Source organism: Salmo salar, chromosome ssa13 (assembly GCF_905237065.1).
Source record: "Salmo salar chromosome ssa13, Ssal_v3.1, whole genome shotgun sequence".
Classification (NCBI taxonomy): Eukaryota; Metazoa; Chordata; class Actinopteri; order Salmoniformes; family Salmonidae; genus Salmo; species Salmo salar.
In genome coordinates this window covers 10,886,583-10,909,291 of record NC_059454.1, presented here as the reverse complement: position 1 = coordinate 10,909,291, position 22,709 = coordinate 10,886,583, and the positions used below count along the sequence as shown (strand labels likewise).

The following is a 22,709-nucleotide window of genomic DNA, read 5'->3' as shown; positions in this document are numbered from 1 at the left end:
AGGAAGCTGGCCTGTGTTCTGTGTTATGATTGGTCCTTACCTGCGGTGTGTGAGGAAGCTGCCGTTGGCGTGTCCTGATCCATCGCAGTCGGGGGTGGGGCAGGTGGGGGCCTCCGTCTTGAAGGCCTTCCAGGAGAAAGGGTTACCGTTGAGCATCCCCTCCTTCTGCCTGCGGGCAGCCAGCGGGCACCCATAGGCACTGCGATGCGTGGCATACTTCCCACTGATGTGACCTAGACTGTCACAGCCAGGCACAGGGCATCTGTAGGGAAGAGAGAGAGTGACAGAGAGAGAGGGGTAAACATTAGTATATCTATAGATATGTAACTTGTAGAGAGAGATGAGATGTAAAGCACAAAGTGTATGGTAAATATAGTTATAACATAATTTAATATAAAAAAAGAATGTGTAAGACTGCCATTACAGCAGCTGGCATCATTTCACTATGCAACACTGTTTCACTATGCAACACTGTTTCACTATGTAACACTGTTTCACTATGTAACACTATTTCACTATGTAACACTGTTTCACTATGTAACACTATTTCACTATGCAACACTGTTTCACTATGTAACACTATTTCACTATGTGACACTGTTTCACTATGCAACACTGTTTCACTATGCAACACTATTTCACTATGTAACACTATTTCACAATTTCACAATCTAACACTATTTCACTATGTAACACGATTTCACTATGTAACACTATTTCACTATTTCACAATGTAACACTATTTCACTATGTAACACTATTTCACTATGTAACACTATTTCACTATGTAACACTATGTAACACTATTTCACTATGTAACACTATTTCACTATTTCACAATGTAACACTATTTCGCTATTTCACTATGTAACACTATTTCACTATTTCACTATGTAACACTATTTCACTATTTCACTATGTAACACTATTTCACTATGTAACACTATTTCACTATTTCACTATGTAACACTATTTCACTATGTAACACTATTTCACAATTTCACAATGTATCACTATTTCACTATGTAACACGATTTCACTATGTAACACTATTTCACTATTTCACAATGTAACACTATTTCACTATGTAACACTATTTCACTATGTAACACTATTTCACTATTTCACTATGTAACACTATTTCACTATGTAACACTATTTCACTATTTCACTTTGTAACACTCTTTCACTATGTAACACTGTTTCACTATTTCACTATGTAACACTATTTCACTATGTAACAGTATTTCACTATTTAATACTCTTTCACTATGTAACACTATTTCACTATTTCACAATGTAACACTATTTCACTATGTAACACTATTTCACTATTTCACTATGTAACACTATTTCACTATGTAACACTATTCCACTATTTCACTAAGTAACACTCTTTCACTATGTAACACTATTTCACTATTTCACAATGTGACACTATTTCACTATTTCACAATGTAACACTATTTCACTATGTAACACTATTTCACAATGTGACACTATTTCACTATTTCACAATGTAACACTATTTCACTATGTAACACTATTTCACAATTTCACTATGTAACACTATTTCACTATGTAAAACTATTTCACTATTTCACTCTGTAACACTATTTCACTATGTAACACTATTTCACTATTTCACTATGGAACACTATTTCACTATGTAACACTATTTCACTATGTAACACTATGGAACACTATTTCACTATGTAACACTATTTCACTATGTAACACTATTTCACTATGTAAAGCACAAAGTGTATGGTAAATATAGTTATAACATAATTTAATATAAAAAAAGAATGTGTAAGACTGCCATTACAGCAGCTGGCATCATTTCACTATGCAACACTGTTTCACTATGCAACACTGTTTCACTATGTAACACTGTTTCACTATGTAACACTATTTCACTATGTAACACTGTTTCACTATGTAACACTATTTCACTATGCAACACTGTTTCACTATGTAACACTATTTCACTATGTGACACTGTTTCACTATGCAACACTGTTTCACTATGCAACACTATTTCACTATGTAACACTATTTCACAATTTCACAATGTAACACTATTTCACTATGTAACACGATTTCACTATGTAACACTATTTCACTATTTCACAATGTAACACTATTTCACTATGTAACACTATTTCACTATGTAACACTATTTCACTATGTAACACTATGTAACACTATTTCACTATGTAACACTATTTCACTATTTCACAATGTAACACTATTTCGCTATTTCACTATGTAACACTATTTCACTATTTCACTATGTAACACTATTTCACTATTTCACTATGTAACACTATTTCACTATGTAACACTATTTCACTATTTCACTATGTAACACTATTTCACTATGTAACACTATTTCACAATTTCACAATGTATCACTATTTCACTATGTAACACGATTTCACTATGTAACACTATTTCACTATTTCACAATGTAACACTATTTCACTATGTAACACTATTTCACTATTTCACTATGTAACACTATTTCACTATGTAACACTATTTCACTATGTAACACTATTTCACTATTTCACTTTGTAACACTCTTTCACTATGTAACACTGTTTCACTATTTCACTATGTAACACTATTTCACTATGTAACAGTATTTCACTATTTAATACTCTTTCACTATGTAACACTATTTCACTATTTCACTATGTAACACTATTTCACAATGTGACACTATTTCACTATTTCACAATGTAACACTATTTCACTATGTAACACTATTTCACTATTTCACTATGTAACACTATTTCACTATGTAACACTATTTCACTATTTCACAATGTGACACTATTTCACTAATGTAACACTATTTCACTATGTAACACTATTTCACAATGTGACACTATTTCACTATTTCACAATGTAACACTATTTCACTATGTAACACTATTTCACAATTTCACTATGGAACACTATTTCACTATGTAAACACTATTTCACTCTGTAACACTATTTCACTATGTAACACTATTTCACTATTTCACTATGGAACACTATTTCACTATGTAACACTATTTCACTATGTAACACTATGGAACACTATTTCACTATGTAACACTATTTCACTATGTAACACTATTTCACTATGTAACACCATTTCACTATGTAACACTATGTAACACTATTTCACTATGTAACACTATTTCCCTATGTAACTATTTCACTATGTAACACTATTTCACTATGTAACACTACTTCACTATGTAACACTATTTCACTATGTAACACAATTTCACTATGTAACACTATTTCACTATGTAACATTATTTCACTATTTCACTATGTAACACTATTTCACTATGTAACACTATGTCACTACATAACACTATGTCACTACCTAACACTATGTAACACTACTTCACTATGTAACACTATTTCACTATGTAACACAATTTCACTATGTAACACTATTTCACTATGTAACATTATTTCACTATTTCACTATGTAACACTATTTCACTATGTAACACTATGTCACTACATAACACTATGTCACTACGTAACACTATGTAACACTATTTCACTATGTAACACTATTTCACTATGTAACTATTTCACTATGTAACACTACTTCACTATGTAACACTATTTCACTATGTAACACTATTTCACTATGTAACACTATTTCACTATGTAACACTATTTCACTATGTAACACTACTTCACTATGTAACACTATTTCACTATGTAACAGTATTTCACTATGTAACTATTTCACTATGTAAACTATTTCACTATGTAACACAATTTCACTATGTAACTATTTCACTATGTAACTATTTCACTATGTAACTATTTCACTATGTAAAACTATTTCACTATGTAACACAATTTCACTATGTAACTATTTCACTATGTAACTATTTCACTATGTAACTATTTCACTATGTAACACTACTTCACTATGTAACACTACTTCACTATGTAACACTCTTTCACTATGTGACACTATTTCACAATTTCATTGTGTGACACTATTTCACTATTTCATTGTGTGACACTATTTCACTATTTCACTGTGTCACACTATTTCACTATTTCACTGTGTGACACTATTCCACTATGTAACACTATTTCACTCTGTGACACTGTTTCACTATGTAACACTATTTCACTGTGAGGCCAAAAACAAAGGTTTTCTTCATCGCCGTAGGTTTAATATTATAGGTACCTCACTATAGGTACTGTACCTGTTGCCTGGCATCATGTTGTGGTAGCATAACCAAGCAAGCACATTCAACAAACACAGACACCAAGGTCTTTTATTAGCTGTCGTCAGTTGAAAAGAGACAATTTCAGAGAAATGTTAATGTAATATTTTTTGAGACATGATCTACACTGCAATACTCTACGATGAACTACAGTACTATGAGTCAGCACAGGCAGCGCAGTGTGTCTCAGGCTGGTCTGGGTGTGGTACTGCTGTGATGATGTCATCTCTAGGAGACAGACTGGGGACAGGTCATCCTGCCTCTGCACGGAGGTCATGGTGACTGCCTTTACTTTTTTGGAAGTGACTTTTACCGTATATCTTAATTGGAAGAAAAAAGGGCGTGGCTTTCTTAGTGGTACGAACTTTAAGAGCTCGGAGTCCTCCTTGTCGTCCTTGGTGGGAGATGTTTTTAATCCACCTTTCTTGGCACGGGGGCACCCAGACAAACTGAAAACAGAAAGTATGAAGCCGATAAAAAAAGGGTGGAAAAACACCTTGAACAATCGTCTTTTATGGTGGTGACGTTACTGTTTGACAAAGGGATGGAACATTATATGGAAGCATCTTATTTTTTTATTCTAATGCCCGAAAGAAAGTGAAACATTTTAAATTAAAATAAAATAAACCAAAACCGCTATTTTAAATAGTAAATCCAACAAAGTAGTAAAACCAAGCTAAAAGGATAAGCATATCAAAAATAGATAAAACTTGATTTTCACAATTGCAGATGAGTGTGTGAGTGTATGAGTCCTGCCTGAAACTGCCATGATCTCTTTCTAAGCTTCACTGGCCTTGTGTGTCTGTGTGTGTGAGAAGGAGGAGCGAGGGAGAGGGAGAGAGAAGGTCGTTTTACGACTGTCTCCCATACAAGATGGAAAGTAGGTAGGGTCGGTGGACGTAGGTTGGTAGTTCACTGATGAGCTCTGTACCTTCTGTGGGAGGCGTAGTTTCCAGTGTTATGTCCTGAACCATCACATCCTGGTGTGGGGCACCTGGGAAATCAAGGGGAATGGGTTAAATGTCAGCGCACCGACAAATAGAACCATCACATTTGCACCATAGCAACTGACGGGTGTGAGGGTGTAGGAGTTCTGGGTTGTCAGCGGAGATGGGGGCAGGAGAATTACAAGGGCAGACGCAGTAACAGTGATGTTAACAGTCCCAGTAAAAACAGCAGAAATAGAAGTAAATAGAATTGATCATTTTAGCGTACAGTAGTGACAGAACCAAGGAGAAAGCCCAGTGGAAGACAGACATACTTGAGTTCAGCAGAGTGGGTCGCCATGAGGGACCGAAGACTCTTATCAGCAAGAGGACACCCAGACAGACTGAAGGGAGAGAGAGGAGAGAGAAAGAGAAGAGAGAGAGAGAGAAAAAGAGAGAGAGAGAAGGGGAAGAGAGAGAGGAGAAAGAGAAGAGAGAGAGAGATAGTGAGAAAGAAAAGCGAGAGAGAGAAAGAAAAGCGAGAGAAAGAAAGAAAAGAGAGAGAAAGAAAAGAGAGAGAAAGAAAAGAGAGAGCGAAAGAAAAGAGAGAGCGAGAGAGAGAGAAGGGGAAGAGAGAGGAGAAAGAGAAGAGAGAGAAAGATAAGAGAGAGGAGAAAGAGAAGAGAGAGAAAGAGAGCGAGAGAGAAAGAAAAGAGAGAAAGAAAAGAGAGAGAGAAAGAAAAGAGAGAAAGAGAGAAGAGGAAGAGAGAGAAAGAGAAGAGAGAGAGAGAGAAGTGGAAGAGAGAGAGAAAGAGAAGAGAGAGAAACATAAGAGAGAGAGAGGAGAAAGAGAAGAGAGATAGAGAGAAGAGGAAGAGAGAGAAAGAGAAGAGAGAGAGAGAGAAGTGGAAGAGAGAGAGAAAGAGAAGAGAGAGAAACATAAGAGAGAGAGAGGAGAAAGAGAAGAGAGATAGAAATAAAGAGCGAGAGAAAGAAAAGAGAGAGAAAGAGAGAAATATAGAGGAGAGATAAAGAGAAGAGAGAGAAAGAGAGAAAGAGAAGAGAGAGAGAGAAAGAGAAAGTGAGGGAGGAAAAAAATCAAAGATGAAATATAGTTCAAAGTTATTGGGAAAGTCTGGAAATAGAAAACAGCCAGCAAGGAAAACATTCTATTATTGACGCAATCTTAATCTAAATCGTTATTTAAGTTAGAGGCCATGTTTCTTGTATAGTGTGAAAACATCATTGGCTTTGGGCCTGTGCTATATACAGGGGCATACTATACCTGCGATGGGATGCATAGTTTCCAGTGATGTGGCCACTGCCATCGCAGCCAGGAGTGGGGCACCTGGAGACAGAAATAGAGAAGAGAGGAGAGGAGAGGAGAGGACGGTGAATGACAGTATCTCAGGGGAAAGGGGATCAGAAAATCAGAGAGAGAGTGACGTGGTGGACTTAAAGGATGCTTTGTACAGCCGTTCCTCCAGGGAGAATTGACAGACCATTGACTTACAGGAGCACATCTTTCTTGCAATCCTTTGGCTGTTGGAACTGGACCTTGAAGTTTGGGGTGGTGACCTCTCCAGGGTACTTCCGCTCCTCGGGGTAGTCCTGCATCAGGTCCATGTCCTCAGGGTCGGACGAGGCAAATGACTGCGCTGTGTGGTGCTCCATCTGTGTAATCAAATGGAATCAAGAAGAGTAGAAAACACAACCGGATCTTTTAGTACATTTTAATTGTTGGTTACGCATGAGTGTACACATGGCAACGAGCGTCCGTGATCATAATGAGGAGAAGAGACAAGGACAGATGAAGGAGAAGAAGACAGTAGAGGACAGACCTCTGTATCCTCCTCTCGCTGGCGGTTAGGTTTGGTGTAGTCCAGAGGCTCCTCCCAGTCTTCCTGTTTGTAGGCGTGGCCCGTGTGGGGCGAGGTCATGCCACTGCTGCCTCCATGGTGCAGGGAGGAAGAGGAGGAGGAGGGGTCCGGTGAACATACCCCAGGGCTGGTGCCCTCTCGTTTGACGGGTTTCTTCATGCTCAGGTCAAGAGTCCCATTCTCGTCCACCTCGATGTCCATGCTCTGCATAGGGCAATTATGGTAATGCTGACAATCACAATAACATTACATTGTCTCATGTGATACACACCACAATGTATCACGATAAGTCTATCCCCAGCGCCTGTTATCTTAATGCCCCACCTGTCTCTCTTAAACACGTTTGTATGGCCATACTATGCTAACAGCGCTGGTCAAGCTCCATTTGTATTGTCAGATCTATAAGAGGGGACCGAGGAAACAGAACCTCTCTTTAGTAATCATCTGAAATGGTATTCATATTGGCTGTAGAGGAGCCAGAGAAATCAAAGAGTTGCGCGCCGCGGCACGTTGGCTGTGGGGAGCAAGAAAAAAAAAACGGGCCCTGGTCCCAGAACGGTCCCTGGCTGACTAGCACTGCTACTGAGCTACTATGGCCATTAATCTTCCCTTTCTATCGCCCAACACCATGTCAGGAAATCAAAAAAGTATGAAACAGTCACTCTCACCGCCAAGGCAAAAAGCTTTTAAAAAAACACAATATGGGGGAGAGTGCTGCTCCAATTACATCTCCTGTGCACAGATAGACAGAGGGAGGAAGGGAGGGGGGACAGAGAGATCCGGCCGGCAGATAATGAAAAAAGACTACCTGATGGAGAGTAATCCAGGGAACTGGCAGCCAGCCAAATTCAATAACAACATGAAAAGGATGAAGGGATAGGAAAAAACAAGATAGGTGATGCAACCATACCTCAACACCATCTTCTTCCTGTTAATGAACGCCACCTGATGTTACGTTCTATTTGCTTGGCAGTTGGGGAGCTCTGGGAATCTAGGAGTAACTTGGCAGTTGCTGAGCTCTGTCAGTCTAGGCGGTAACTTGGCAGTTGCTGAGCTCTTGGAGTCTAGGAGGTAACTTGGCAGTAGGTGAGCTCTAGGAGTCTAGGAGGTAACTTGGCAGTGGGGGAGCTCTAGGAGTCTAGGAGGTAACTTGGCAGTGGGTGAGCTCTAGGAGTCTAGGAGGTAACTTGGCAGTGGGGGAGCTCTAGGAGTCTAGGAGGTAACTTGGCAGTGGGTGAGCTCTAGGAGTCTAGGGGGTAACTTGGCAGTGGGTGAGCTCTAGGAGTCTATGGGGTAACTTGGCAGTGGGTGAGCTCTATGAGTCTAGGGGGTAACTTGGCAGTGGGTGAGCTCTATGAGTCTAGGGGGTAACTTGGCAGTGGGTGAGCTCTAGGAGTCTAGGGGGTAACTTGGCAGTAGGTGAGCTCTAGGAGTCTAGGGGGTAACTTGGCAGTAGGTGAGCTCTAGGAGTCTAGGGGGTAACTTGGCAGTGGGTGAGCTCTATGAGTCTAGGGGGTAACTTCGCAGTGGGTGAGCTCTAGGAGTCTAGGGGGTAACTTGGCAGTGGGTGAGCTCTTGGAGTCAAGGGGGTAACTTGGCTGTAGGTGAGCTCTATGAGTCTAGGGGGTAACTTGGCAGTGGGTGAGTGCAGTGGGTGAGCTCTAGGAGTCTAGGGGGTAACTTGGCAGTGGGTGAGCTCTAGGAGTCTAGGGGGTAACTTGGCAGTGGGTGAGCTCTTGGAGTCAAGGGGGTAACTTGGCTGTAGGTGAGCTCTATGAGTCTAGGGGGTAACTTGGCAGTGGGTGAGCTCTAGGAGTCTAGGGGTAACTTGGCAGTGGGTGAGCTCTAGGAGTCTAGGGGGTAACTTGGCAGTGGGTGAGCTCTAGGAGTCTAGGGGGTAACTTGGCAGTGGGTGAGCTCTAGGAGTCTAGGGGGTAACTTGGCAGTAGGTGAGCTCTAGGAGTCTAGGGGGTAACTTGGCAGTGGGTGAGCTCTTGGAGTCAAGGGGGTAACTTGGCTGTAGGTGAGCTCTAGGAGTCTAGGGGGTAACTTGGCAGTGGGTGAGCTCTTGGAGTCAAGGGGGTAACTTGGCAGTGGGTGAGCTCTTGGAGTCAAGGGGGTAACTTGGCTGTAGGTGAGCTCTAGGAGTCTAGGGGGTAACTTGGCAGTGGGTGAGCTCTTGGAGTCAAGGGGGTAACTTGGCAGTAGGTGAGCTCTTGGAGTCAAGGAGGTAACTTGGCAGTAGGTGAGCTCTAGGAGTCTAGGAGGTAACTGGCAGTGGGTGAGCTCTAGGAGTCTATGGGGTAACTTGGCAGTAGGTGAGCTCCAGTAGTCTAGGTGTAACTTAGCAGTAGTTGAGCTCTAGGGGTTTAGGGGGTAACTTGTGGACACAATCAGGACAAAGAACACATGTTAGCAGCAGGTATAAAGCAGGGCTAAAGATAGGGGGCTTGGCTACCTTGCTGGCCAGGTCCTGGTGCTTGGTGCTGAGGTTCTCAGGCCTCTCCCAGCAGCGTGTGGACAGGTTTAGGATAGCGGTGGCAGCCATGTGGGCTGCCTGGGCTTCATGGGAGTAGTCGTAGGCAGAAGAGGAGGCAGTTTTTCCATAACCTCCATGCAGGCTGAGGCTGGGAGAAGAAGACTTGGGGGACGAGAGTTTAGCTGAGGGAGCAGAAAAACAGAGATATTAGCTATATAATCGTGTCCTGTTGTGTGTCTGTATTTGTGTCTGTATGTCTGGGGGGGGGGGCAGTGTGGGCTAAAGATATATACAGCTATAGGACAACGCTTCCTTACATTTGAAGGCTTTGGGTGAGGCTTCGCTGGTTGGTATCTTTGGAGCAAGCATGCGTTTCCCAAACACCTGACAGTCGAAGCTTGCATAATCAAAGGAGACCTTGGAGTACTTCTCCAGCTCCTTGGCCAGGTTGGCACGAGGTGTGGCAGGCACCATATTGGGTCTGTACTGCCCATAGTGAGGTACTTCCAGCTGCTTCACAAAACACATGGGCCTGGAGGGGAGAGAGGGAAAAAGAGAGGGGGGAGAGAGAGAGAGGGAGAGAGAGAGAGACAAAAAGAGAGAGAGAGAGACAAAGAGAGAGAGAGAGAGACAACGAGAGAGACAAAGAGAGAGACAAAGAGAGAGACAAAGAGAGAGAGACAAAGAGAGAGAGAGACAAAGAGAGAGAGAGAGAGAGAGAGCGAAAAGAAGAGAGCGAGAGAGAGAGACAGTGGGTGAGAGAGAATTGAATTGAATTGAGAGAGAGAGAAAGGGGGGTGTGTGTGAGAGGAACAGTCTGCTTGGGAGGAGAGGGGCAGGATTAAAGGCTCTCTTATCAGCAGAGGGCACATTTGCATATTGTAGAGCATGGAATTGATTAGCTTTAAACCCTCTCGTTTTCCTGGAGTGCCAGGGCTTTTGTCAGACCTGTTGGGGTTAAATCCACTGACACACGCAAATGGTCCTGGGAGGGGATAGTGTAGTTCAGTGATTTCCCTTTCCTTATCACGGAGTATAGTACCCCATCCCTCACCGCTCCTACCATGTACAATCCCATATCCCTGGTCACAGACAGTAGCCTGGAATGGCTATGACACCATGGTTCAAACAACATGCTCTCTCGCATGGCTCACGGACTGTCTCGGAGGAAATGGCTTCTGTCATGTTCACAGACACACAGACAGACAGTGTTGAACTGAGCTGTGTGCTTTCTGCCATTGAGCACTGGGATAACCTTTCTCTTTATTCAACGTGGATACGATTATAACAATGATATCATGTAGAATATTTAGCCAGCTCGAGTGTGTTTTCTACACACAGAAAAGGCCAGCTCATTTGAATGACAATGAAGAAAAAACAAGGCTAGCTTTATTATGTTTTAATACTTGGGCACTTTGTCGGACCACAGACGAGGTTCCTCAAGGAAAGCAATTATTTTCCCTTATCCTCACAATACCCTCTAACCCGCATAATTAGCTTATCGGGTGGCATTATTAATTAAAATACCAAGAAATGAGGATGTACTTAGCATAATACCTCTGTCTAGTCGTTAACTGTAATTATCATTCTTTTGAGCGTGATGAGGGTGAATAGAGAGAACAGGATGTTGAGGTGACATGACAAAAACATCATTGCACTAGTGCTGATTAAAACTGGGATGTCCTGATTGACACATCTTACAAGGGCTCCGCCTACCGAGCAGTCGACAACAACACGAGTGGTGCTGCTGAGTCACTGCAAGGTCACAGGGTTGGGGTCAAATCCAATTTCATTTGAAATTCCTATTCAATTCTTGAATTCAGTCATGAAGTGGAGAATTTATGTTGAATTCAATTGGAATTTCAACAATCTTACAGTTAGAATTAGGCTGTTTGGACTTCCTGGATTTGCATTAAATCATTTCTCAACTTGTATTTCTTTATTTCCTGTAGACAGACAGACAGACAGACAGACAGACAGACAGACAGACAGACAGACAGACAGACAGACAGACAGACAGACAGACAGACAGACAGACAGACAGACAGACAGACAGACAGACAGACAGACAGACAGACAGACAGACAGACAGACAGACAGATAGATAGATAGATAGATAGATAGATAGATAGATAGATAGATAGATAGATAGATAGATAGATAGATAGATAGATAGATAGATAGATAGAGAGATAGAGAGAGAGATAGAGAGATAGAGAGAGAGAGAGAGAGAGAGGTGTGACGAATCACAGGGCAGTTCCTTACCTCAAAACTCTGTCATTGTTGTTGGGACTTTCTTTGAGGTGCTCTCTGATTGGCTGGGAGAGATGCTGCTTGTCAAGGTTGTGGCTCTTGGACAACTTCTCTGTGGCTGCGATGGGGCATCCTGACAAACTGGGACATCCAATAAGAGGAGAGAGTGAATACTGGGGAGGAGTCAGAGTACATCTCCATCAATCTGATCCAGAGTGACATACAGAACATGCAGTCACATAGATAAACATATAATGACTCTCTCACACACACACACACACACACACACACACACACACACACACACACACACACACACACACACACACACACACACACACACACACACACACACACACACACCCACACATACAAACACACACACACACACACACATACATACAAACACACACACACACACCCCCACACACACACACACACACATACACACACACACACACACACACACACACGCATACAAACATACACACATAAATTGTCTTGCAAAAGTATTCACCCCCTTGGCGTTTTTCCTCCAAATTGGTGAAGTGAAATGAAAAAAATAACTTGTTTCAAAAAATTATAAAAAATAAAAAACGGAAGAGTGGTGAGTACATATGTCTTCACCCCTTTGCTAAGATCTGGTGCAACCAATTACCTTTACCTTCAATTACCTTCAGAAGTCACATAATTAGTTAAATAAAGTCCACCTGTGTGCAATCTAAGTGTCACATGACCTCACATGACCTGTTGTGAAAGGCCCCAGAGTCTGCAACACCACCAAGCAAGCAGCACTATGAAGACCAAGGAGATCTCCAAACAGGTCAGGGACAAAGTTGTGGAGAAGTACAGATCAGGGTTGGGTTATAAAAAAATATCAGAAACTATGAACATCCCACAGAGCACCATTAAATCTATTATTAAAAAATGGAAAGAATATGGCACCACAACAAACCTGTCAAGAGAGGGCCGCCCACCAAAACTCACAGACCAGGCAAGGAGGGCATTAATCAGAGAGGAAACAAAGAGACCATAGATAACCCTGAAGGAGCTGCAAAGCTCCACAGTGGAGATTGGATTATCTGTCCATAGGACCACTTTAAGCCGTACACTCCACAGAGCTGGGATTTATGGAAGAGTGGCCAGAAACAAATAAGCAAACATGTTTGGTGTTCACCAAAAGGTAGGTGGGAGACTCCCCAAACAAATGGAAGAAGGTACTCTGGACAGATGAGACTATAATTAAGCTTTTTGGCCATCAAGGAAAGCGCTATGTCTGGCGCAAACCCAACACCTCTCATCACCCCGAAAACACCATCCCCACAGAGAAGCACGGTAGTGGCAGCATCATGCTGTGGGGATGTTATTCATCGGCAGGGACTGGGAAACTTGTCAGAAATGAAGGAATGATGGAAGGCGCTAAATACAGGGAAATTATTGAGGGAAATCTGTTTCAGTCTTCCAGAGATATGAGACTGGGACGGAGGTTCACCTTCCAGCAGGACAATGACCCTAAGCATACTGCTAAAGCAACACTCGAGTGGTTTAAGGGGAAACATTTAAATGTCTTGGAATGGCCTAGTCAAAGCCCAGACCTCAATCCAACTGAGAATCTGTGGTATGACTTAAAGATTGCTGTACACCAGCGGAACCCATCCAACTTGAAGGAGCTGGAGCAGTTTTGCCTTGAAGAATGGGCAAAAATCCCAGTGGCTAGATGTGCTAAGCTTATAGAGACATACCCCAAGAGACTTGCAGCTGTAACTGCTGAAAAAGGTGGCTGTACAAAGTATTGACTTTGGGGGGGGGGGTGAATAGTTATGCACGCTCAAGTTTTCAGTTTTTTGTGTCATTTCTTGTTTGCTTCACAATAAAAAATATTTTGCATCTTCAAAGTGGTGGGCATGTTGTGTAAATCAAATGATACAACCCCCCCCAAAAAATCCAATTTAATTCCAGGTTGTAAGGCAACAAAATAGGAAAAATGCCAAAAGGGGTGAATACTTTCGCAAGCCACTGTATACAGTGCATTCGGAAGGTATTCAGACCCCTTGACTTTTTCCACATTTTGTTACGTTACAGCCTTATTCTAAAATGATTAACAATTATTTTCCCCTCCTCAATCTACACACAATATCCCATAATGACAAAACAAAAACAGGTTTTTAGAAATTTTTGCAAATGTGTTAAATATAAAAATGTACATAAGCATTCAGACCCTTTACTCAGTACTTTGTTGAAGCACCTTTGGCAGCGATTACAACCTCAAGTCTTATTGGGTATGACGCTACAAGCTTGGCACACCTGTATTTGGGGAGTTTCTCCCATTTTTCTCTGCAGATTCTCTCAAGCTCTGTCAGGTTGAATGGGAGCATCGCTGTACAGTTATTTTCACATCTCTCAAGAGCTGTTAGATCGGGTTCAAGTCCAAGCTCTGGCTGGGCCACTCAAGGACATTCAGAGAATTGTCCCGAAGCCACTCCGCACTGCATTGTCTTGGCTGTGTTCTTTGGGTTGTTGTCCTGTTGGAAGGTGAACCTTTGCCCCAGTCTAAGGTCCTGAGCGCTCTGGAGCAGGTTTTCATCAAGGATCTCTCTGTACTTTGCTCTGTTCATCTTTCCCTCGATCCTGACTAGTCTCCCAGTCCCTACTGCTGAAAAACAGCGCCACTGCATGATGCTGCCCCATCATGCTTCACCGTAGGGATGCCAGGTTTCCTCCAGATGTGACGTTTGGCATTCAGACCAAAGACCAAATCAATCTTGGTTTCATCAGACCAGAGAATCTTGTTTCTCCAAGTGGGCTGTCATGTGCCTTTCCCTGAGGACTGGCCATCTCTACCATAAAGGCCTGAATGGTGGAGTGCTGAAGAGATGGTTGTCCTTCTGGAAGGTTCTCCCATCTCCACAGAGGAACTCTAGAGCTCTGTCAGAGTGACCATCGATTGTTCAGTTTGGCCAGGCGGCCAGCTATTGGAGGAGTCTTGGTGGTTCTAAACACACACACACACACACACACACACACACACACACACACACACACACACACACACACACACACACACACACACACACACACACACACACACATATGCATACATGGGTCCTTCAATGACTTTTTATATTACTCTTAAAACTATTACTTACATTTTATCGTTAGAAATCGGCCATATTAGTAGACTTATTTAATGTCAAAGGTTTCATGTCATGTCATATTTCTAGAGTATAGTCTACTTATCATAATTATTGATATCAGTAAAATGTCCTTCATATGGGGTCTGTTTGGTCACGATAATGCACACACGCACACGCACACACACACACACACACACACACACACACACACACACACACACACACACACACACACACACACACACACACACACACAGACGCACACACACACACACACGCACACACACACATGCACACACACACGCACACACACACACGCACACACACAGACACACACACGCAAACACACAGACACACGCACGCGCACGCACGCACACACACACACACACACACACACAGACACACACGCACACACACACACACGCACGCACACACACACACACACACACACACGCACGCACACGCACATACGCACGCACGCACGCACGCACACACACATACACACAGATACACAAAAGACACATGCACAAAAACACACACACACACTGTAGAGTACCTGCGGTGGGTGTTACGGTTGCTGTTAACATGGCCCTGTCCGGTGCAGCCTGGAGTCGGACACTTCAGCACATTCTCATGCATGGCCAGGACTGGAGAGGACGACACACCGACAGGGGATTATTACTAACTAGTTCTCTAGTTAGAACAGAGAATGGCTTTCTGCCTTTGGGACTTGTAGAGGGTATAGGGTATTGGGTTTTGGGTATAGGCAATAAGGTATAGGGTATAGGGTATAGGGTATAGGGTATAGGGTATTGGGTATAGGGTATAAGGTATAGGGTATAAGGTATTGGGTATAGGGTATTGGGTATAGGGTATTGGGTATAGGGTATAGGCATTAAGGTATAGGGTATAGGGTATAAGGTATTGGGTATAGGGTATAAGGTATTGGGTATAGGGTATTGGGTATAGGGTATAAGGAATAGGGTATAGGGTATTGGGTATAGGGTATAAGCTATTGGGTATAGGGTATTGGGTATAGGGTATTGGGTATAGGGTATAAGGAATAGGGTGTAGGGTATAGGGTATTGGGTATTGGGTATTGGGTATAGGGTATTGGGTACAGGGTATTGGGTATAGGGTATTAGGTATAGGGTATAGGGTATTGGGTATAGGGTATAGGGTATAGGGTATAGGGTATTGGGTATTGGGTATAGGGTATTGGGTTTTGGGTATAGGCATTAAGGTATAGGGTATAGGGTATACGGTATTGGGTATAGGGTATAAGGTATTGGGTATAGGGTATTGGGTATAGGGTATAAGGTATTGGGTATAGGGTATTGGGTATAGGGTATAAGGAATAGGGTATAGGGTATAGGATATTGGGTATAGGGTATAAGGTATTGGGTATAGGGTATTGGGTATAGGGTATTGGGTATAGGGTATAAGGAATAGGGTATAGGGTATAGGGTATTGGGTATTGGGTATAGGGTATTGGGTATTGGGTATAGGGTATTGGGTATTGGGTATAGGGTATTGGGTATTGGGTATAGGGTATTAGGTATAGGGTATAGGCTATAGGGTATTGGGTATTGGGTATAGGGTATTAGGTATAGGGTATAGGGTATAGGGTATTGAGTATTGGGTATTGGGTATAGGGTATAGGGTATTGGGTATTGGGTATTGGGTACAGGGTATTGAGTAAAGGGTACATAGCAAGGCTCTCCAACCCTGTTCCTGGACAGCTACCCTCCTGTAGGTTTTCGCTCCAACCCCAGTTTGAATTAACTTAATTCACACTCCAACCACAATCTAGCACACCTGATTCTAATTATTAGAATCAGGTGTGCTAGATTGTGGTTGGAGTGTAGGGTATTGGGTATTGGGTATTGGGTATAAGGTATTGGGTATTGGGTACAGAGTATTGGGTATTGGGCACAGGGTATTGGGTATAGGGTATTTGGTATAGGGTATTGAGTATACATGATTGGGTATTGGGAATAGGGTATAGGGTATTGGGTATAGGGTATAGGTTATTGGGTATAGGGTATGGGGTATAGGATGTTGGGTATAGGATATTGGGTATAGGGTATTGGGTATAGGGTATTGGGTATAGGGTATTGGGTATAGGGTATTGGGTATTGGGAATAGGATATAGGGTATTGGGTAGAGGGTATAGGGTATAGGGTATTGGGTATAGGGTATTGGGTATTGGGTATTGGGTATTGGGTATAGGGTATATGGTATAGGGTATAGAGTATAGGGTGTTGGGTATAGGATATTGGGGATAGGGTATATGGTATAGGGTATAGAGTATAGGGGGTGGGGTTTAGGATATTGGGGATAGGGTATAGGGTATAGGGTATAGGTACTGACTCTCAGGGGGGATCCTGTCCTTGTGAGGACAGCCAGACAGGCTGCGGTGGTGGGGGTAGAGTCCGGTAACATGACCAGTCCCATCACAGCCAGGGGTGGGGCATTTGATCTCCCTCTTCTCTGGCCTGCTGCTCTCTGTAGAGACAGCTAAAAGATACACAACATTGTACTGCTTAACCATCTGCCTGAAAGCACTGTCTGTCAGCCAAATAGAAAATAAAATAAAAAAATCACACGAATTATCAAATGACATGTACAGTACCAGTCAAAAGTCTGGACAAACATACTCATTCAAGGGTTTTTCTTTATTTTTACAATTTTCTACGTTGTAAAATAATAGTGGACATCAAAACTATGAAATAACACATATGGAATCATGTAGTAGCCAAAAAAGTGTTAAACAAATCAAAATATATTTTATATTTGAGATTCTTCAAAGTATCCGCCTAAGCAATTCTCTTCTTATCGGTTTCCTTTAGTAGTGGTTTCTTTGCAGCAATTCGACCACAAAGGCCTGATTCATGCAGTCTCCTCTGAACAGTTGATGTTGAAATGTGTCTGTTACTTGAATTCTGTGAAGCATTTATTTGGGCTGCAATTTCTGAGGTGCAGTTAACTCTAATGAACTGATCCTCTGCAGGAGAGGTAACTCTGGGTCTTCCTTTCCTGTGGCGGTCCTCATGAGAGCCAGTTTCATCATAGTGCTTGATGGTTTTTGTGAATGCACTTGAGAAACGTTCAAAGTTCTTGACATTTTACAGATTGACTGACCTTCATGTCTTAAAGTAATGATTGACTATAGTTTCTCTTTACTTATTTGAACTGTTCTTGCCATAATTTGGACCTGGTCTTTTACCAAATAGGGCCATCTTCTGTATACCCACCCCTACCTTGTCACAACACAACTGATTGCCTCAAACGCATTAAGAAGGAAAGAATTACAGAAATGTACTTTTAACAAGGCACACCTGTTAATTGAAATGCATTCCAGGTGACAACCTCATGAAGCTGGTTGAGAGAATGCCAATAGTGTGCAAAGCTGCCATCAAGGCAAAGGGTGTCTACTTTGAAGAATCTCAAATATAAAATATATTTTGATTTGTTTAAACACTTTTTTAGTTACTACACGATTCCATATGTGCGATTTCATAGTTTTGATGTCTTCACTGTTATTCTACAATGTAGAAAATAGTTTTAAAAAAAGGGGGAAAAAGTAGGTTTGTCCAAACTTTTGACTAGTACTGTATATAGACTTGTGGATGCTTTGTCTGTGTGGAGCAGGTAACTAATTTGGGCAAATTGAAGAGTAAAAAGAAGACTGTTTAAGTGATAATATTACTGTGAGATTAGTATACAGTAGGGCACTGAGGAGCCCTGTTCACTATTATATATCTTCCCACTAGAGAGAGGAAGAAAGAAAGTAGAGGTAAACTGATGCTCTATTGGCCTCTAAATTGAATGCTAATGAGACACGCACCTTCTAATTAGTGCTGGGCAGAACATGAGCATTGCCACAGGGGAGTAGAATGGGGACAGGCGGCCCCACTAGGTGCGGCCTGTTACTGTCAGAGGCAGGACAAATGGGCACAGTGCCAGGACACGACTAGGTCTAAACAAAAACATAGCAATATCATTATGGAGCATTCTCTCTCTCTCTCTCTCTCTCTCTCTCTCTCTCTCTCTCTCTGTCTGTCTGTCTGTCTGTCTGTCTCTCTCTCTCTCTCTCTCTCTCTCTCTCTCTCTGTGTCTCTGTCTCTCTCTCTCTTCCTCTCTCTCTCCCTCTCTCTTTCTCTCAAACACAACTCTGTGGTGAGTGACTCACTGATGTGTATCTGTCGGTCTGTTTATATGTGGTCATCTATTCCAATATGTGTGTGTGTTTCACACAACTCTGTATACTATGCATATGGATCCTGCCTCTGCACTGCTTGCTCTTTAGGGTTTTAGGCATTTTTGATTGATTGATTGATTGAATTCCCACCCTTACCTTTACTGCTGAAGTAGCTCTTGCGCATGGTGTCCAGGTGTTTGGGCCGGTCGTCCATGGTGAAGTAGCGGTGGTGGAGCTCCGGGGTGACGACGGGGTGACGGAGGAGGAGGAGGTCGCGAGGCCCCTTCACCTGTTCTGCCTTCAGGGCGATGGCCTGCTCCAGAAGCCCCAGGTTGCCCCGGGTCATATCATACATCTCTGACTCATCTGTCCACCTCTGAGACAAACTGTCATCTTCTTCCTCCTCATCACCATCTTCTTCATCGTAGTCCCTACCCGAATCCTCTGAACGCACCTCGATGATGTCAGAGGCTGCTGAGGCCTTATGGGAGGTGTAGTGATGTAAGGGGCTGACTCTGTGGGGGTTGTAGTTCTCCAGTGGGCTGGTCCTGTGGGGGTTGTAGTTCTCTAGGTGGCTGGTCCTGTGGGAGATGTAATCCTCTGTAGTCCTGGCCCTGTGCTCTTCTCTCTCCCTCTGTGTGGCTGGTCCCTGAGTTGCTGCAGTGATGGTGATGGTGGTGGGCAGGAAGACAGGGTGCACTCTCACGTCCACCTCCTCAATGTCATCATCATCCTCCTCCTCCTCCTCTTCCTCTAGTATCTCCTGTGGCTGGTGCTTTGCTTCCCTTCTCTCCTCTTCATACTCTTCCTCCTCTTCATCTTCCTCAGCCTTGTCCTGCTGCTGGTGGATGTCTCCAGTGAAGTATGGGTGGTCGAAGGTTCTCTGTGTCACAGCCTCTCTAGTCTCCTCAATCTCATCTTCCTCCTCCTCCTCTTCCTCCTCCACCCTATCTACAACAGAAGGTTCTTCACTTACTTTAACACTTCCCTCCTCCTCATCCTCCTCCTCCTCCTCCTCCTCCTCCTCCTCCTCCTCCTCCTCCTCCTCCTCTGCAGGTTGCTGCTCCTCCTCCTCCTCTTCCTCCTGTCCCTCCTCCTCTTCCTCCTGCGCCTCTGAGTGTTCCACTACCACAGCGGAGTGCTTCACAGCTGTGACATCTTTCTCTGTCTCCATGGTAACGGGCTCATGTGAGGTGGTCTCTGTGGTGTCGGAGACCCCGCCCAGGTATAATAGAGAGTTGGCTAGGATCTGATGGTAGCTGGAGTAGTCCTCTCTCTTAGGCCATTCAGCTGTTTTACTAGATACCGGCTCAATGATCATGCATTCCTCTGTGGGACAGGCAAGGGAGATATCAGTGAGTTCAACGGAGAGAACAGTGCGACACTAACTGGTCATCATTACCATCAGCAGCACTGTCATGAGCATCATCCTCTCTGTCATCCATTCTCTCCTGTACATTATCAGAATGACGTCATGGTTAATGATCAGTGACAGTTAATGTCATCACACAGCGTCACACAACTTCCTTCATTCTGATTCGCTGGTGGTGTGTGTTTATAAAGTACAGTTCGTACCTTCATCTGCATCAGCTGCATCTGTGTTCTCCTCCTCCTCCTCTGTCTCCTTCTCCTCCCTTTCCTTCTGCTCCTCCTTGGTTTCTTCTTCCTGCTGTGGCTGTTCCTGGGTCAGCTCCTCTGTTTTCTCCTCCTTCTCGTCCTCCTTCTCCTCCTCCTCTTTCTCCTCCTCTTTGGCCTCCTCCTCTGCCTCTTCGCTGCTCCCATCACTGTCCATGCTGAAGCCCTCGTCCATGACCAGCTTTAGAGGGTGGGACTTCCTTTTAGAGGAGGGCTGGTCCTGCTCTGCCTCAGCGTCTGCCAGACGTCGCTTCCTGGCCAAGGGGCAGCCCAGCACACTGCATGGGGAGAGACGTGTTGAGGAGAGAGGGAGAAGGGGGTGTTGGGGAGAGAGAGGGAGGGAGAGAGGGAGAGAGGGGTGTTGGGGAGAGGGGGAGAGAGGGGTGTTGGGGAGAGCGAGGGAGGGAGAGAGGGGTGTTGGGGAGAGAGAGGGAGGGAGAGAGGGAGAGAGGGGTGTTGGGGAGAGAGGGGGCGAGAGGGAGAGGGGGAGAGAGGGGTGTTGGGGAGAGCGAGGGAGGGAGAGAGGGAGAGAGGGGTGTTGGGTAGAGAGGGGGCGAGAGGGAGAGGGGGAGAGAGGGGTGTTGGGGAGAGCGAGGGAGGGAGAGAGGGGTGTTGGGGAGAGAGGGGGCGAGAGGGAGAGGGGGAGAGAGGGGTGTTGGGGAGAGCGAGGGAGGGAGAGAGGGGTGTTGGGGAGAGATGGAGAAAGGGGGGGAGAGGGGTGTTGGGGAGAGAGAGGGAGAGGATGAGGGGGAGGGTTGGGGAGAGAGGGGCAGAGAGGGAGAGAGAGGTGTTGGGCGGACAGGGGTGTTGGAGGGACAGGGATAGTGGGGGAGAGGGGGATGTTGGGGGGACAGGGATAGAGAGGGAGAGAGGTTGAATGTTATAGAGAGAACCCTGAGGGGTGCATCTCCAGTAATGAGCACCAAAAATATAAACTTCATGCATAACAAAACAAAATGAAACCACACAAACATTATTCAAATCATTCCAATAATAAAAACATGAGTTAAAAATGACATGGGGATCTGAGATGAATAATGGAACAATGCAGAGTGTCCTATGCCCTGAGGAGGGCGCTGTGCTTGCTCAAACATTACTACCACAGCCCTCACCTAGAAAACAGAGCGAGTGGAGGGAATCTATAAACCCAGTTCATCAGAAAATTGGTTCTTGAATGAATACACATGTAAATAAAGACAATTTGTCTGATTCTTTCCAATAAGCTGTAGTCACAACCCAGTGAGCGGCCCGGGGTCTACATGGGCCCTCTGGGTAAGACAGAGTGTCAAACAGGGACATATCAGGACTGTTCTGAGACCCAGGAGGGCTGGAGTCTGGGGGCTGAAGGCTGATGGCTGGGGGCTGGGGGTTAAGGGCTGAGGGCTGGGGGCTGAGGGCTGGGGGCTAGGGGCTGGGTGCTGGGGTCTGAGGGCTGGGGGCTGAGGACTGGGAGCTGAGAGCTGGGGGCTGAGGGCTGGGAGCAGAGGGCTGGGGGCTGGGTGCTGAGGGCTAGGGGCTGAGGGCTGGGGGCTGAGGGCTGGGGGCTGAGGGCTGAGGGCTGGGGGCTGGGTGCTGGGGGCTGAGGGCTGAGGGCTGGGGGCTGAGGGCTGGGGGCTGGGGGATAGGAGCTGGGGGCTGGGGGCTGGGGGCTGAGGGCTGAGGGCTGGAGGCTGAGGGTTGGGGGCTGGGGGCTAGGGGATAGGAGCTGAGGGCTGGGGGATAGGAGCTGAGGGGTAGGGGCTGGGGGCTGGGGGCTGGGGGATAGGAGCTGAGGGCTGGGTGCTGAGGGCTGGGGGATAGGAGCTGAGGGCTGGGGGCTGGGGGCTGAGGGGCTGGGGGCTGGGTGCTGGGGTCTGAGGGCTGAGGGCTGGGTGCTGAGGGCTGAGGGCTGGGGGCTGAGGGCTGGGGGCTGGATGCTGGGGGCTGGGGGCTG

The 22,709-nt window shown here is 44.5% G+C and overlaps 1 protein-coding gene across 12 annotated transcripts in view; it reads right to left on the bottom strand.

Annotated features, from left to right (window-relative positions):
* Positions 1 to 22,709, bottom strand: part of LOC106566409 (myelin transcription factor 1) — a 137,147-nt gene that overhangs the window by 6,000 nt on the left and 108,438 nt on the right. For 8 of the 12 annotated variants that reach the window (XM_045692921.1, XM_045692918.1, XM_045692920.1 and 5 more), the window contains 14 exons: positions 20,717 to 21,054; positions 19,298 to 20,470; positions 17,311 to 17,457; positions 15,494 to 15,584; positions 11,816 to 11,944; positions 9,868 to 10,082; positions 9,530 to 9,732; positions 7,033 to 7,275; positions 6,705 to 6,865; positions 6,477 to 6,539; positions 5,527 to 5,595; positions 5,197 to 5,259; positions 4,631 to 4,714; positions 41 to 262 (listed from right to left, as the gene is read on the bottom strand). In XM_045692921.1, coding sequence (XP_045548877.1) covers positions 41 to 262; positions 4,631 to 4,714; positions 5,197 to 5,259; positions 5,527 to 5,595; positions 6,477 to 6,539; positions 6,705 to 6,865; positions 7,033 to 7,275; positions 9,530 to 9,732; positions 9,868 to 10,082; positions 11,816 to 11,944; positions 15,494 to 15,584; positions 17,311 to 17,457; positions 19,298 to 20,470; positions 20,717 to 21,054 — 3,201 coding nt within the window. The remainder of the gene's footprint in view (positions 1 to 40; positions 263 to 4,630; positions 4,715 to 5,196; positions 5,260 to 5,526; positions 5,596 to 6,476; positions 6,540 to 6,704; positions 6,866 to 7,032; positions 7,276 to 9,529; positions 9,733 to 9,867; positions 10,083 to 11,815; positions 11,945 to 15,493; positions 15,585 to 17,310; positions 17,458 to 19,297; positions 20,471 to 20,716; positions 21,055 to 22,709) is intronic. The other 4 variants (XM_045692919.1, XM_045692923.1, XM_045692922.1 and 1 more) reach the window with 4 other exon arrangements.